We start from the raw sequence: 13,255 nt of genomic DNA on the forward strand, positions 1-13,255 counted from the left end.
TTTTTAGAACGAAAGCAAGTGATCCACTCCAGATTACTACAAACTTGGTCCTGGAAATATTGTGTGGTTTGTTTATAATGAATTACTGACCTTTCCCTGTAAGCAAAATTTGCTTTTCTTATAAAACTCTTCCAAGTAAGTGAAACCAGAATATATTTCTCTTAGGTCATTCTATTGGGCTGGCCAAAAAGTTTGTCTGGGTTTTTTTCCATAACATCTTGCAGAAAAACTGGGATGAACTTTTTGGCCAAATTAGTAATTTGTTTCCTCACCATTTTCTTTTACCTGTAATTCAGCAAGAGGAAATAAGAGGAGATTTCAAAAAATGAAAAATAAAATGACCTTCCTCCACAATAAAACCAGGCTTATTTCTAGGGCATGAAGTGCTAAAAGTCCCTGCAAGGGGTACAGTTTATCTAACACTAAAGGTGCTTGATATTATCTGGTGAAATGAACTGCTGTGTAGTCAATAGTATTTAAAAGATCAAAATATCTGTGTGGCTTGAGAATTGCTTTGGCATTTTCAGGCTTGTCAAGGGTTTTGATAAGCCATGATGGCCAATGGGTGAAGCAAGAGCTTGTCAAATGGCCCATTTTCTCAGCCAGGTCCCAAGTGATTTATACCTTTCTGTGACAGGGTTACAGTTAACTTTACTGATATTTAAGGTTCGATAATGGGAATTAGATATCCATGCTTAACAACAGGGTAGGAAGAGAGAAGGTTTTCCAATATAGACCTCTTTCTCTCTTTTCTTCTTTTTTCTCTCTCTTCTCCAGCCAACCAGTTCTCAAGATACCACACATCTCTTAAATTTAAGGGTCTGGAGAAGACCTAAAAATTTCACAGTTGATGGCATTTTTCTTAAAGTCATGAAAGTGAATCACTTGGCAATAGCCTTAGGCTAATAAAATAAAACACTATTTGAGTTATAAAGCATACTTTCAGGGGAAAAACCAAAAGCTATTGAAAAAAGCAATTTCTTGCCAAGTAGGTACTAATTCTAAGAACTCACTTGCAATGGGAATAATTTCTGGCTGTTCCTCTGGATTCATGACCCTATACGTTAACTGTATGTGAAACTCTGCTATTGGAGCCAAAGGTTTATGATAGATGAAGATTATATGACAAATATAAGTTGAATGTAACCCAGCTTCATGGACCAATCACTCAGGGCCTGAAATCTACATTTAAGTGTTGCTCCTTTTGACCTGCGACACCTTTCAGGGGTTGATGTCTAAAGGGTTTCTTTCCCCTCTGAAACTCTGTACTTCTAACTATCTTTCAAATCATTTAAAGAAAGCAGGTACAGCTTTAATTAAAGGAGCCAAGCCCACACTCTCCTGGGCCATCGTGCAGTTCTGGCAGACGCAGAGAACAGGCACAGGCATCGGGCCCAGACTAAAGAGCTGTGTCGCAACCCTGAGTGTCAACAGAGCTACACAATGGGTTTCATCTGGACAGAGCTGGGGCCGTGGAAAGCCACTTGTAACTTAACGGGCCAAAGTTTCAACTGATGCTAAGAAACCCCGAAAGAAGGTCAAGTTCGTGCAGGGAACACAGTCTCCTTCCTGCCTCGCTGCTTATCTGGAGAGCTGGCTGAAGACTCTCCCAGGTTCCAGAGGATGCTCTGGAAAGCTGGTGCCGCTCCTATACCCTGTCTCTTCCTTGGGAACCATCAGACTTGGCCAGTATTTCAGGCTCTCCTCTTTGTGTCTTCCCAGGTCTCTCTCTCACTCTCCCCTTGTAGGACAGTGGAAAGAACAGGAATTACCGGCGCAGAGAGACCTGAGCTCCAATCTTAGCTCTTCCACTTACCACTGGGAGAACTCTGGGGAAGTTAGCTCACTGTGAGGGTCTCAGTCTTTCCATCTGTAGGATGGAAAGGATTGGCAGGGATTCTTAAGGAGAGCCATTGAGAGCGTAGGTCAGTTTCTTGCCTCTGCAAAGCTGTAGCTAGTCTTTATTTGTTCCCGTTCCCACTTTGCCACTCCTTCCTTGAGCCAAACTTCTCCTTCCCCAAGTACTGCATTTCCCCAGCTCCATGCTTCTGTTGCTCTTTCCGTCAGGCCCACCCCTTTCCCATTATCTCTATGTGTTCAAATCCCATCCAGCCTCCAAAACTCAACTCAAAGACCACTTCTCCCAGGAAGCACCCCTTGAGCTCCTTTCCCTCACCTGACCTGCCTTGATCTTTAAGATCCATATGCTGTGATATGTTTCAATATCTGTTAATAATCATGTACCTGTCTTTTCTTCCTTACTGTACCTGGGTACTTGGCAAATATTTGTTCAGCGAACAAATGTGTGAGTACAGGACCAAAACAGTGGTTTCCAATGTGCTCGCTGTCCTGAAGACAATGCTTTAGCCACCACTCTAAATGAAAACATTGTCTAGAGTAGGAAACAGCCGGAATCAGAATGTGAGATGCACTCTGTGGGGTGAGAAAAAGCATCTGCCTCTATGGGAGCCCAGAAGTTATGTGGGGAAAGCAGCAAGGGGAGGGAAAGCGACAGAAGCCTGGGGCCCCCAGCACAGTGGGCCCCGAGCCTCAGCTCAGACACGGTGCCAACCTGCAGACACGGGGACCGCCCTGTGCGTCGAATCAGACTTTTGGGATAAAAGAAATCAGACGGAGATCGACGGACGTTTGGTGGCTGTCGTGAAACATGAAAAAGGGAAGAATGAAGAAAGAAAGAGCCTCAACTCAGAAACACTATCAGCAAAAAACCTTCAGGAAAACTAATCTGATAAGTGATAGCAACATCGGGCTTTCCCCGGTGGCTCAGTGGTACAGAACGCCCCTGCCAATGCAGGAGACTGGGTCGGGAAGGTCCCCTGGGAAGAGGAAATGGCACCCCACTCCAGTATTCTTGCCTGGAAAATCCCATGGACAGAGGAGCCTGGTGGGCTACAGTGCATGGGGTCACAAAGAGTTGGACACGGCTGAGCAGCTAAATAACAACAACGAAGTGGAATCACTTTAGTTGGGGTGTTCCATGTTGAAAGCATAGTAACTAGTCTTCATTTTCTTTCTTTTTTCACCACCCAACGTGGCTTACGGGACCTTAGTTCTCCAATCTGTGATTAAATCCATGCCTTCAGCAGTAAAAGTGCCAAGTCCTAACAATGGGACTTCCAAGGAATTCCCTAACTAGTCTTTACATTATAGTATATTTACCTATGTTCCAACCTTCTCCCCTCCCCATCATTCCTTTCCATTTATTTTGGCTGAAATATTCTTACATATGAAGAGTTAGAAGCCAGTGAAGCCACTGACAGATGTTCTTGAGAGTCTGTTATTACAAACACCCCACAAGTTTTTGAAATCTGGAGAATGCGGATTACTCAGTGGGGTTGTTGAGAGATCCTTAAAACATTTTCATTTTGCTATGGTAACTGAACTGATGTGACACCGGGAAAAAGGCCTGAAAATCCTGGCTCAAGGCTGTCCTCCATAGACACACCCTTAAGAGAGTACAAGAGTTGTGCCTTCAAAATCTAGCCTCTTTTAAATCCCATCAGCGTCAACATGCACCCCACTTGGGGTGCGTCAGAACCTCATCTCTTTAGAGGTACATCATCCTTACTACTTGGTGAGTGAGCTGGGGGCTGGCCCGACCTCCCAAGTGGTAAACACTGGCTTTAAGAGAAAAAAGTATCACTAAAGGGAGAAAAAACTACAGCTCCTCTTGGCCAGAATGAGTGGAAGTATCTCACTAGTTGTTTTCATAATCTTATCCAAAGAGTTCCATCAAGACGCGATCAAGAGGGTTGATTTTTTGGAAACCATTTTAGTAGCACAGTCTGCAAACTCAAGCAATCCTTACAGAGAAAGGACACATTCCATTCAGTCTGGCCTCGTTAGCATTCCTCTGTCTCCCAGAAGACTTCGTCAGGGATGAAATACAAATGATTATTCAACAACTGAGGGCAGCACTGTAAAGGTAGTGCAGACCACTAGCTACTAGGGTGCTTTGGGGATAGCATCTACAAGTTATACAGTGAATTCTGCATTCCTATGACTAAAGTGCATGACTCTTGGTGGCTCGGATGTAAAGCGACATGATTAAAGTGATAATAAATACTATCTTTAAGGTGCTAGTATTTTATAACGATAACCCACTTCAAAGCATCCATGAGTCATCAAAAATCCCAGAGTCTGGCAACTTCCAGTGTGCACCTGTCTCACTGACAGATGACAGGGTTAGGTACACACACTTAGGCGGAAGTTCTATGTCGAAACAGGGATCAAATCATCCTGCTGCTCCTGCTAAGTCGCTTCAGTCGTGTCTGACTCTCTGCAACCCCATAGATGGCGGCCCACCAGGCTCCCCCATCCCTGGGATTCTCCAGGCAACAACACTGGAGTGGGTTGCCATTTCCTTCACCAATGCATGAAAGTGAAAAGTGAAAGTGAAGTCACTTAGTCGTGTCCGACTCTTAGCAACCCCATGGACCGCAGCCTACCGGGCTCCTCTGTCCAAGAGATTTTCCAGGCAAGAGGACTGGAGTGGGGTGCCATTGCCTTCTCTGCAAATCATCCTAATATTGGTGAACAAGTTCCTTTCCAGTTTGTCTGGTCTTTACTCCATTATTTTGAGAAAAAGTGATTTTTTTCCCCCTCCACTTAAAGTCTGCTCATATTAACTGAATTTTAAGACATCCGTTTTTATTCAGGGTCACAGGCAAGGGACAAGTTTCTAAATGATGCAAATGACAAAATATCTCCATCTGATCTCACAGATGCCAGTTGAAAAAACAAAAGCAGAGCTTCTAGCAGACAAGAGCTTCACTGAGAATAAAGAAAAGATACTGAAAAAGGAAAATAAGAGCTGTCATTCCCAGGGGTGGCAGGCCAAAAAAAAAAAAGGCGGGGGTCCTGATAATCATTTCTCTGAAGCCAAGTCACTCCTTCACAAATGACATGTTAGTGATCAGGCCACACTGATGTAGCAGCTGTGTGACTGCTGGGGATCATATATATAGCTTCTTGTGCCTGCTAACAGCAGATCAAGAAGAAATGATTCCACATTCTAGAATATTGTTGTTCAGTTGCTAAGTCACGTCCGACTCTTTGCGACCCCGACCCCATGAATTGCAGCATACCAGGCTTCCCTGTCTTTCGCTATCTCCCTCAGCTTGCTCAAACTCATGTCCATTGAGTTGGTCATGCTACCTAACCATCTCATCTATAGCTTGGCTTCCAAAATAAATTTGGGCCATTCTTTTCCCTGAAACACCAGGTGGTGTAGTCCAGCTATTTCAAAGCGGACCACTAAGGTAGTTAAATGGAGGGACTGTGGACTGGGGTCTAGCCTGATTAGTGCTCTGAAAAATACTTCACAGCCCAAGTGAAAAACGGGGGGCATCTGAGTAAGGAACAGATCATGTTCATGGCCTTGCAACTGTGTACAGCTCTTTGCTTCTGAAACAGGTAGAATATTGTCTCCTGGTGGTGATCTGAGAACAGAGTAAGATCAAGAGGAGGCTTTAGAATTGAGAGAAATGCTAAAAAAACAAAGGAAAGAAAGGAAAAACAGGTGAGAGATAGAGTCTATCCTCCATGTGATCCATGTTCCAGGGAGTTTTGAAAATATTTTGATGATACCTAAGGTTTCAGTTACAAAAACAATCAAGAACATTTATTCCCACTGACTCGTCTGAGCTCATCATGATTTTCCCCAAAGGTTTTTTATCTAACAAATCATCAGCTTTTGGAGATGGAGGCTACTTGGTGAACTTGTATTTGAGAGGCCAATCAAATGTAGCAAGAGCTGAGCAATGGCTGCAGAGTTTGGATTGAGTGATGCGATGGATGAAGTACAGAAAAATTCTGGTGAGGGGGTTACCAGATGTTGGACCCAGAACTTGACTTTTCCCCTTGAATGCTTTCCTAAGAACCTGATTCATGAAGCAAGGCTTATCTTGTCTAACACAAACATTTGAAACAAGAATCACCGTCAATGGCAGGTAGGAGGAAACCTCTTTTTCTGGCCAAATGGCCTTTCTACTTGGTCTGTGATAGAAGGGGGAAAAAAAGTCCTAAGAAGCAATTTCACCCAAACTGCAGTCCCAAGAATCAGTGACCGTAGACACAATGGACAGCAAGTACGTCTGGCATCACAGTGCCAAAGCCTTCCTTACCCGCAGCTTTTCCTCAGTCTTGGTCGATTGCTTACAGTCGGGATGCCAAACGGTAGAACCTGGAAAGACAACGCACGTCTAAGAATGAAGGAAATGGAAAGTAGCCACAGTCCTATTATACAGAACTTCTGAGAGAGGCCCTGTGCCCAAGTGAATCATGATAGCTCAAATTCCAGGTCAGTTTTCTGCATCTAGTCTGAGCTTGTTCTATAACAGTTATAATCCTAGACCACAGAGACCACTCATTTGGCACAAGAGTGTTTTGATGAAAGAGACATTTAGTTCTCAACTGGGCAGTGTTTTTTTTTTTTTTTCAAATGCTATCATTATCCTTTGGGAACTTCCCTGGTGGCTCAGATGGTAAAGAATCTGCCTGCAATGTGGGAGACCAGGGTTCAATCCCTGGGTTGGGAAGATCCCCTGGAGAAGGTCAGACTACCCACTCCAGTACCTGGAGAATTCCATGGGCAGAGGAGCCTGGCAGGCTACAGTCCATGGGGTCACAAACAGTCCGTATTGAGCAACTAAGTTTCACTTTTCACTCTCATTTTTCTTTAAAAGTAATGTCTGTGTACTTCCCAATATCTACTTTTAATTTCAGAAATATAAGCCATAAGCCATGTTTACATAACATCCAAACAACCAAGCAATTCAGATGAGGGCAATAAAGTCAAACCAGATCATCTATATCCAGAAGCAAAACTCACCAAATTTTTTTTGTTGTTGCTTCAGTTATACAGTTACCTACATAGACACAGGAAATCAATCCAACTAGCAGAAAGTTTGAAACTTACATTACAAATCCACAAGTTTCCCTTTAACTTTTAACCTTTTAGTTAACTTTAAAAAGGTCTCCACTTTTAAACTAGTGAAGTTATTATTTAAGTGTTGTTTTCTGGTCCTGGGTCAATGACTCACTATATAGGAATTTAAGGTGCTTTCTTAGATGGTACCAATATCACAGAACTAAGCAAAACACTTATATCCAATAGAAAGCTCTTTTCTTATAAGATTTCAATGCCTGCCTATGCAATTTTTTTTTTTTTTTTTTGCCTAGGTATACAATGTATGTAATTCATGGCTAAGGTCTATATGTAAGTCCTATGTTCATGTAAGAATATGTTCAAATGTGGGAATGGTGGAAGAATTTGAAGAGGGACTTAAAAAGACTTAAGCAAATAGTTACTAAGTTGAAAGCAGGTTTTTTTGCCTAAATTTGTAAATTTATTCTGGCTACATTTAAATTGTTAAAAGAGTCATGAGGTTGTCTGAGCAGGACAATGTCAATGATATAAACTTAATATGAGTCTCTGTATGAATATTTTATGTTTTACATTTCACTGTTGAACTCTTTCTCTCCTGAAAAGCTATCAAATTAAAATAACTCTTGAATTATTTTACACCACTGAGCTAAAAATACTATTAAATTGATGACAGTGTAAATACATTTTATATCAGAATAATACTTTAATCCCTATTTAGCAGTCATTTCTATCTCGCTTAACCCAGGGCCAAAAAATCAAACCAAAGCCAGACAGACAACATAGTCCATTCAGCACTGGCTTTTACTCTGAGGCTGGCTTCAAAGCACGAAAATCCTCTTAACGTGGAGAGCCGGGGGGAGGTAGGGTGGGCGGCAGGGCCGGAAGCAGAAGCAGGGTGCACTGTCGAGGTTCCACTGAGTGGACATCCTGGCCCAGAACCCTAGGGGTGCACAAGGCATTGAACTGTCCTCCAGAGGTCAGACACACAGGGAATGTAAGCCAGAGAGAACATGAGATGCTGGGGAAGATGAAACTGCTCACTGTTCAAGGATGTGCCGGGAGCACAGGCAAGAACACCAAAGCCCAACTCCAGGAGAGATTGACGATGCGCAAATTCGGCACATAGCCCAAATTACCAGGGTTGTTTATCTATAGTATGAACGTGCTGTACTTGGGCACAGCCTGAAATCACCCTCTTCACTCAGCGTGCAGAACTATGTGAACTTACAGAGGTGAGCCCAGAGCCCTGAGTCTCAGTTCTTGGCAGACACTCTTGGGGTGATGACCACTCCTGGGTCTTTGATGGTGAGTGCTGTAACTGACACATTCGGATCTAAAACAGAGCCTGGAGACCAACTAAAGAATAAATCTGCTCCATGCTGAACATGTAAAGTGACACCTGTCTATTGCTCTCAAGGATTCACAGTTTGTCCTGGGGGGAAACGTGTCATACAAAGCCCATATGAGACCACAGATTTGGGGCTTGTCACTTGCCTTCATCAGGCCCTTTAAAATTCAGTGAGATTTTCCACTGTAATTTTTTCAGAGAAATCATTCTAAAGCTAAAAAGGATGTCTGGGTTGTCAATTTCTCACACAGCTAGCATTCTTTAAGGGGAGAGCAGCCAAAGCTTTGATCTAATACTCAAGAATCGTTTCTGGAGGTTTTTCTTAGTTTCATAAAAACAAAAATCAAGAGCAAAGCAAACCATTCATTAAAACTACACATAGTGTTACGTGCAGAGATGAAGAAATGACATGCAAAGGCCAATGAGAACCAGTAATTAGCAAACTGAACAAGCAATAGCTCTTATATTCTTGCTAATTTTACTGATCAGCCCTTGTCTATTTAATGACTCTTTCCTGCTAAAAATAGTAAAATGCTTGCACAGATGGTACTGTTTGACTAGAGGAGAATACTTCCCCAAAACTCTCTGAAAAGCTTCAGAATTTTAGAGGAGATAAAAGCTAATCATAGCTGTAAGTACATAGGGAAATTTTCTCAAAATTATTTTCATTAAAAAAAAATTGAATGGCCCTCTGGTAATGAGCACTTCCTTGGCATCAGAAACTTCTCAATTTCTCTATCAGGAACTTTGGGTGTGTTTACTCTCACTCTCTGGCCTTCTCTCTTTCACTATGACAGCGATCTCATCTTCATGGGATGAAGTACATCTGTGATGTAATTCACCAAATATGAGATTTTCTTTTTCCTAAAAGCCTGGATAAGAGCATACTGGGAGACCCCCCTAAATCCTTCTCCCAGGATAGTAAAGTGAGAAAAAAACAAGTTTTATAACCATCCAGTATGTAACATTTCTAGACATTCATTTCCTCTTTTGATCTTTTGTTTCCCAAGCATATTCCTGGGGGTTGGGTGGGAGGAGGCCTAGCTGATCTTTCCTCTTGCCTTATCTCCATGGCATCAAGTTCAATCCATTCATCCAAAAGCAATCCACTTGTTTGTTAACAGCCTCAGGGGCTCACCGCCAGCATGTCAATTGGTTGGCTGATTAATACTAACTGATGAGGTCACATTTGGCTACATTCATTTGGGATCTGGGTAGCCTTGCAGCTAATGAAATGCCTCCTTCTCTTAAAAACAAACAAGCATAGCCCAGTTTTCTCTCCCCGGGTGGGGAGAGGTTATTGCACTCTCCAGACCACCTTACCTTGAAGATACATTTCCTCTCCTTCTGTGAACATCTGGGTGCACTTGCTGCATCGTGCACAGCTCGGGTGGTAATGCTTGTCACCCGCCTGCAAGAGAAGAGGTGGGAAATGTTCAGTCTATTGCTGGGTACTGTCCCCGCCTCTTCTCTGCACATGGCAATTCGAGGAAAAGAGAAAAAAGCTAAAGGTGGGAAAGATAATTGCCTGACTGACCACACTTCTCATACCAATAGCCCTAGAAGCTGAAGCTGATGGCATGGGCCCCACGAGGGGCTCAAAGATCAGTGCCCGTGTCTGCCACGTGGGGCTGCCTTGCCTCTTGGGGTTTCTGGCACCCAGCGGTCTCTTGGCTTAGGCTGTCCTGGATAGTTGCCAATTACACACCACGTGCCTGACATGTGTCTGCTCCATCTCCCCAAAAAGTTCACCTCAAAAACATTAACATCCAAATTGATGTTGGAGGCCAAGGTTGGTTTGTATTAAAGCTATAGAAAGAAAGGATCCTATTTACCAGGTCCTTTTCTAGCTAAACAGTGTGAAAATAATATAATCTGCCCAGCTTACATCAAGATGAGAAAACCATAGTAAAAGGTATCACCCACTGCTTTTTAATTTCGGAAAGAGCCCTAACTTGCCTCTCTGCCGCTTATAAGAATCTTCTGCCAATGTCTCATTTTAATTGTTTTCTGAAGAAGGCATTTTATTGAGGCAGCTCTGCATTATTCATGGACTTGTCACTTTCTTAAATAAGACAGATGCCATCATAGCAGGTGTTGACTTCCCCAAAGCGAAATGTCACTGGACACAGGGACAATTCTCTAGACAGGTGCCAAGTCACATTAGAGTCATGCTCCAAATACACGCCTGACAAAATGAAATCCTTTCGCTCATAGTTTAGCAGAAAGTCTCACCACCTAAAAATTATCAAATGTACTCTGCAATTAAATCCTGTCATCAGTCAACCGTGAAAACACTTCTTTTGCATTAACTGTGGGCAAGGCAGTGCTGAGAGCCTAGAGTTAGAAGTGGCTTCACCCTGTGCCTGCGTGAAATCCCCACAGGAAGTCAGGTCAGGTGGTGATTCCTTTCTCACACCCTCCTGTACGAACTATGAAACCACTTGGCCACTGGAGTGTGAAATGGTGGTCAGCTACTCAAGATAACCCAGTGGGGAAAAAAAGTGGAAGTTATTTAAAACTAGAAGCCAGGAATGAATTCTTTTCAGTGGTGCCTGCCAGAAAATTCCAGAAGTGGAATTTTGTTCTTATCCATACAGCATTATTTATTTATCTGGGGTGGTGGGGGGAAGGGTATAGGATATGTTAACACAAAGTGGCTCTTTGCCTTGGGCCAGCCAGGGTCCCATGTGAGTGAAGGGAGGAAGAGAGCAAATATTACTCAGTGCTAAACGCTGTTGAGTCAGCTGGGAGATTAATGCTGGGAGGTCCGAGGCAGTGAGGACAATCTCTGAATTCTCAAGGAAAATGTAGAGGAGACAACTAAGACCCCTTGACAGGAGTCTGGTGTAGTCTGCAGTGAAAGGCACACCCTTCAGTAAGCTAGCGATAGAAATTTCTGCACGCTGATAAAATGGACCCATCATACTTAGTGCTGCAATGTTAGAGACATTCTCATTAAAGATGGAAAGCAGGCAGAGATGTACACTTTCACCAGTGTTTTTCTTTACTGTTTTTCCTAGCCAATGTGATAGATCAAGAACAAGAAATAAGTACAAAGGTCACTAATAAAAGAGTTCAGTCAAGTAGATAAAAATTTAACACCTATGTAAAAACCAATAGTTTTTCTATTCATTAACAATACAAATTAAGTCTAGGTGATGAGAAAACAGGTCCCCATTTGTAAATAAATATTTCAGTGCAAGATCTACACAAGGAAAACAGCTGAATTTAACTGATGGGCATGAAAGACTTAAATAGAGACATATGGTATTTATGGCAGGAAAAAATAAATACTGTGAAGTTGCCAAATTATGTCAAATGAACCTCCGAATGCAACAAATTCTCAATCAAAATACGAACAGGAGTTTCTTTTATGTAAACTGACAGGCAAATTTTACAAGTTTACACAGAAGACAAAAATGCAGAAAAATGTAAAAGATTATCATCCAAAATATACAACAAGCATCTACAATGAAAACTAAATGGCAATATTGGCAAAAGGCAATTTCTGGAGGAAATATAGATTACCCTAAAAATAAAGAATTAGCTCAACCCCATCAGGAATCATGGAAACACCATTTAGAAAAAGAGTATTTTTCTTCAACAAATTGGCAAAGATAAAAAGAAGACTAAGGTGAGGGACTTCACTGGTGGTCCAGTGGTTACAAATCCACCTGCCAATGCAGGGGACACGGGTTCAATCCCTGGTCTGAGAAGACTGCACGTGCTATGAGGCAACTAAGCCCATGCGCTCTAGAGACTGTGCTCTGCAGCAAGAGAAGCCACCGCGATGAAAAGCCTGTGCACCCCCACTAGGGAGCAGCCCACACTTGCTCCAACCAGAGAAAGTCTGCACGTAGCAACAAAACCCCAATGGAGCCAAAAATAAATAAATAATTCGATTAAAAAAAGACTAGTGTGAAACAGGCCTTCTCACATACAGTCAGTGAGCAAAATTCCTTTTGGAAAGCAATACTTATTTAAATTTAATGTGTGCACACTACTCCCTGATGAACAATTCCACGTGTAAAAGCCACTCTACAGAAATTCTCACACCTGTGTCCAGAAGTATTAAGGATATGTGGTGTGGGATTATTTATAACGGCAAAGAACAAGGAAACAGAAGCCTAGATAAGAAAGCGGTGAAACAAAACATTGACTCATATATAGCCGTTAAAAGGATGAAGTAAACCTACATATACTTACATGGAAAGAGTTCAAACTAAGAAGAGAAAAAACTCAAACAGAAACACAATACCTATGATATGGCCACATACAGCTGTGGTCAAAAGTGTGGAGATACTGAGTAAGCCTGACTGGATTGAAATGCAGTTTCAGCACTATGTGGTCCTATGAAGGCGGCAATCTCTCTAACCTTCACTTCCACACCTGTAAAATGGGTAGAATAATAGCATTTATCTCATGAAGCCGATGAGAGAGGACTAGTATATTTCCTGGCATGCCCCACTCTCGCCAACACTGACCACCAGTCCTATAAGTCAGGCACAGTTACTATTGTTTAAGCCTAAGAAGACACACACACACATTTTATATATATATTTATATTGATTTTCTATGTGTGTGTCCTGCCCAGAGAGAAGGTGGGGCGAATGCACGCCAATTAGTTTTCTGTGGTTCCTTGTGGAGAAAGAGGAAAGAGTAGAGGTGGGAACCTAACAACTTCCTTTATGTGTTTCTGTATTGCTTTGATCTTTTACAAGAATTCGTTTTTATGTTACTGTGTAATAAGGAAATAAAAACGAAGAAGAAAAAAGTCCATTGTCTTCTTGGAGTCGTTACATGATCTTGGGCAAACCACAGACTCTTGGAAAATCTGCTATAGAGATGATGGAGTTGATAGCGACAGGGACAGTAAAAGGGAACATTTTTATTGTGATGATTCGGTGTCAGTCGCTGTTCTCCATACTTCATAAACATTCAGGCATTCGTTTCACAAGAACCTACTGAGGTTATTACTCCCCACTCTCCAGATA

The 13,255-nt window shown here is 42.3% G+C and overlaps 1 protein-coding gene across 21 annotated transcripts in view; it reads right to left on the bottom strand.

The window, feature by feature from the left end:
• ABLIM1 (actin binding LIM protein 1) overlaps positions 1-13,255 on the bottom strand; it is a 336,400-nt gene that overhangs the window by 45,302 nt on the left and 277,843 nt on the right. For 11 of the 21 annotated variants that reach the window (XM_027960397.3, XM_042239061.2, XM_060404730.1 and 8 more), the window contains 2 exons: positions 9,582-9,669; positions 6,147-6,205 (listed from right to left, as the gene is read on the bottom strand). In XM_027960397.3, coding sequence (XP_027816198.1) covers positions 6,147-6,205; positions 9,582-9,615 — 93 coding nt within the window. In that variant the 5' untranslated portion in view covers positions 9,616-9,669. Of the gene's footprint in view, positions 1-2,572; positions 2,657-6,146; positions 6,206-9,581; positions 9,670-13,255 lie in introns of all 21 variants that reach the window. The other 10 variants (XM_012102971.4, XM_027960391.3, XM_042239058.2 and 7 more) reach the window with 1 other exon arrangement.

The sequence above is a fragment of the Ovis aries genome, chromosome 22, assembly GCF_016772045.2.
Source record: "Ovis aries strain OAR_USU_Benz2616 breed Rambouillet chromosome 22, ARS-UI_Ramb_v3.0, whole genome shotgun sequence".
Taxonomy (NCBI): domain Eukaryota; kingdom Metazoa; phylum Chordata; class Mammalia; order Artiodactyla; family Bovidae; genus Ovis; species Ovis aries.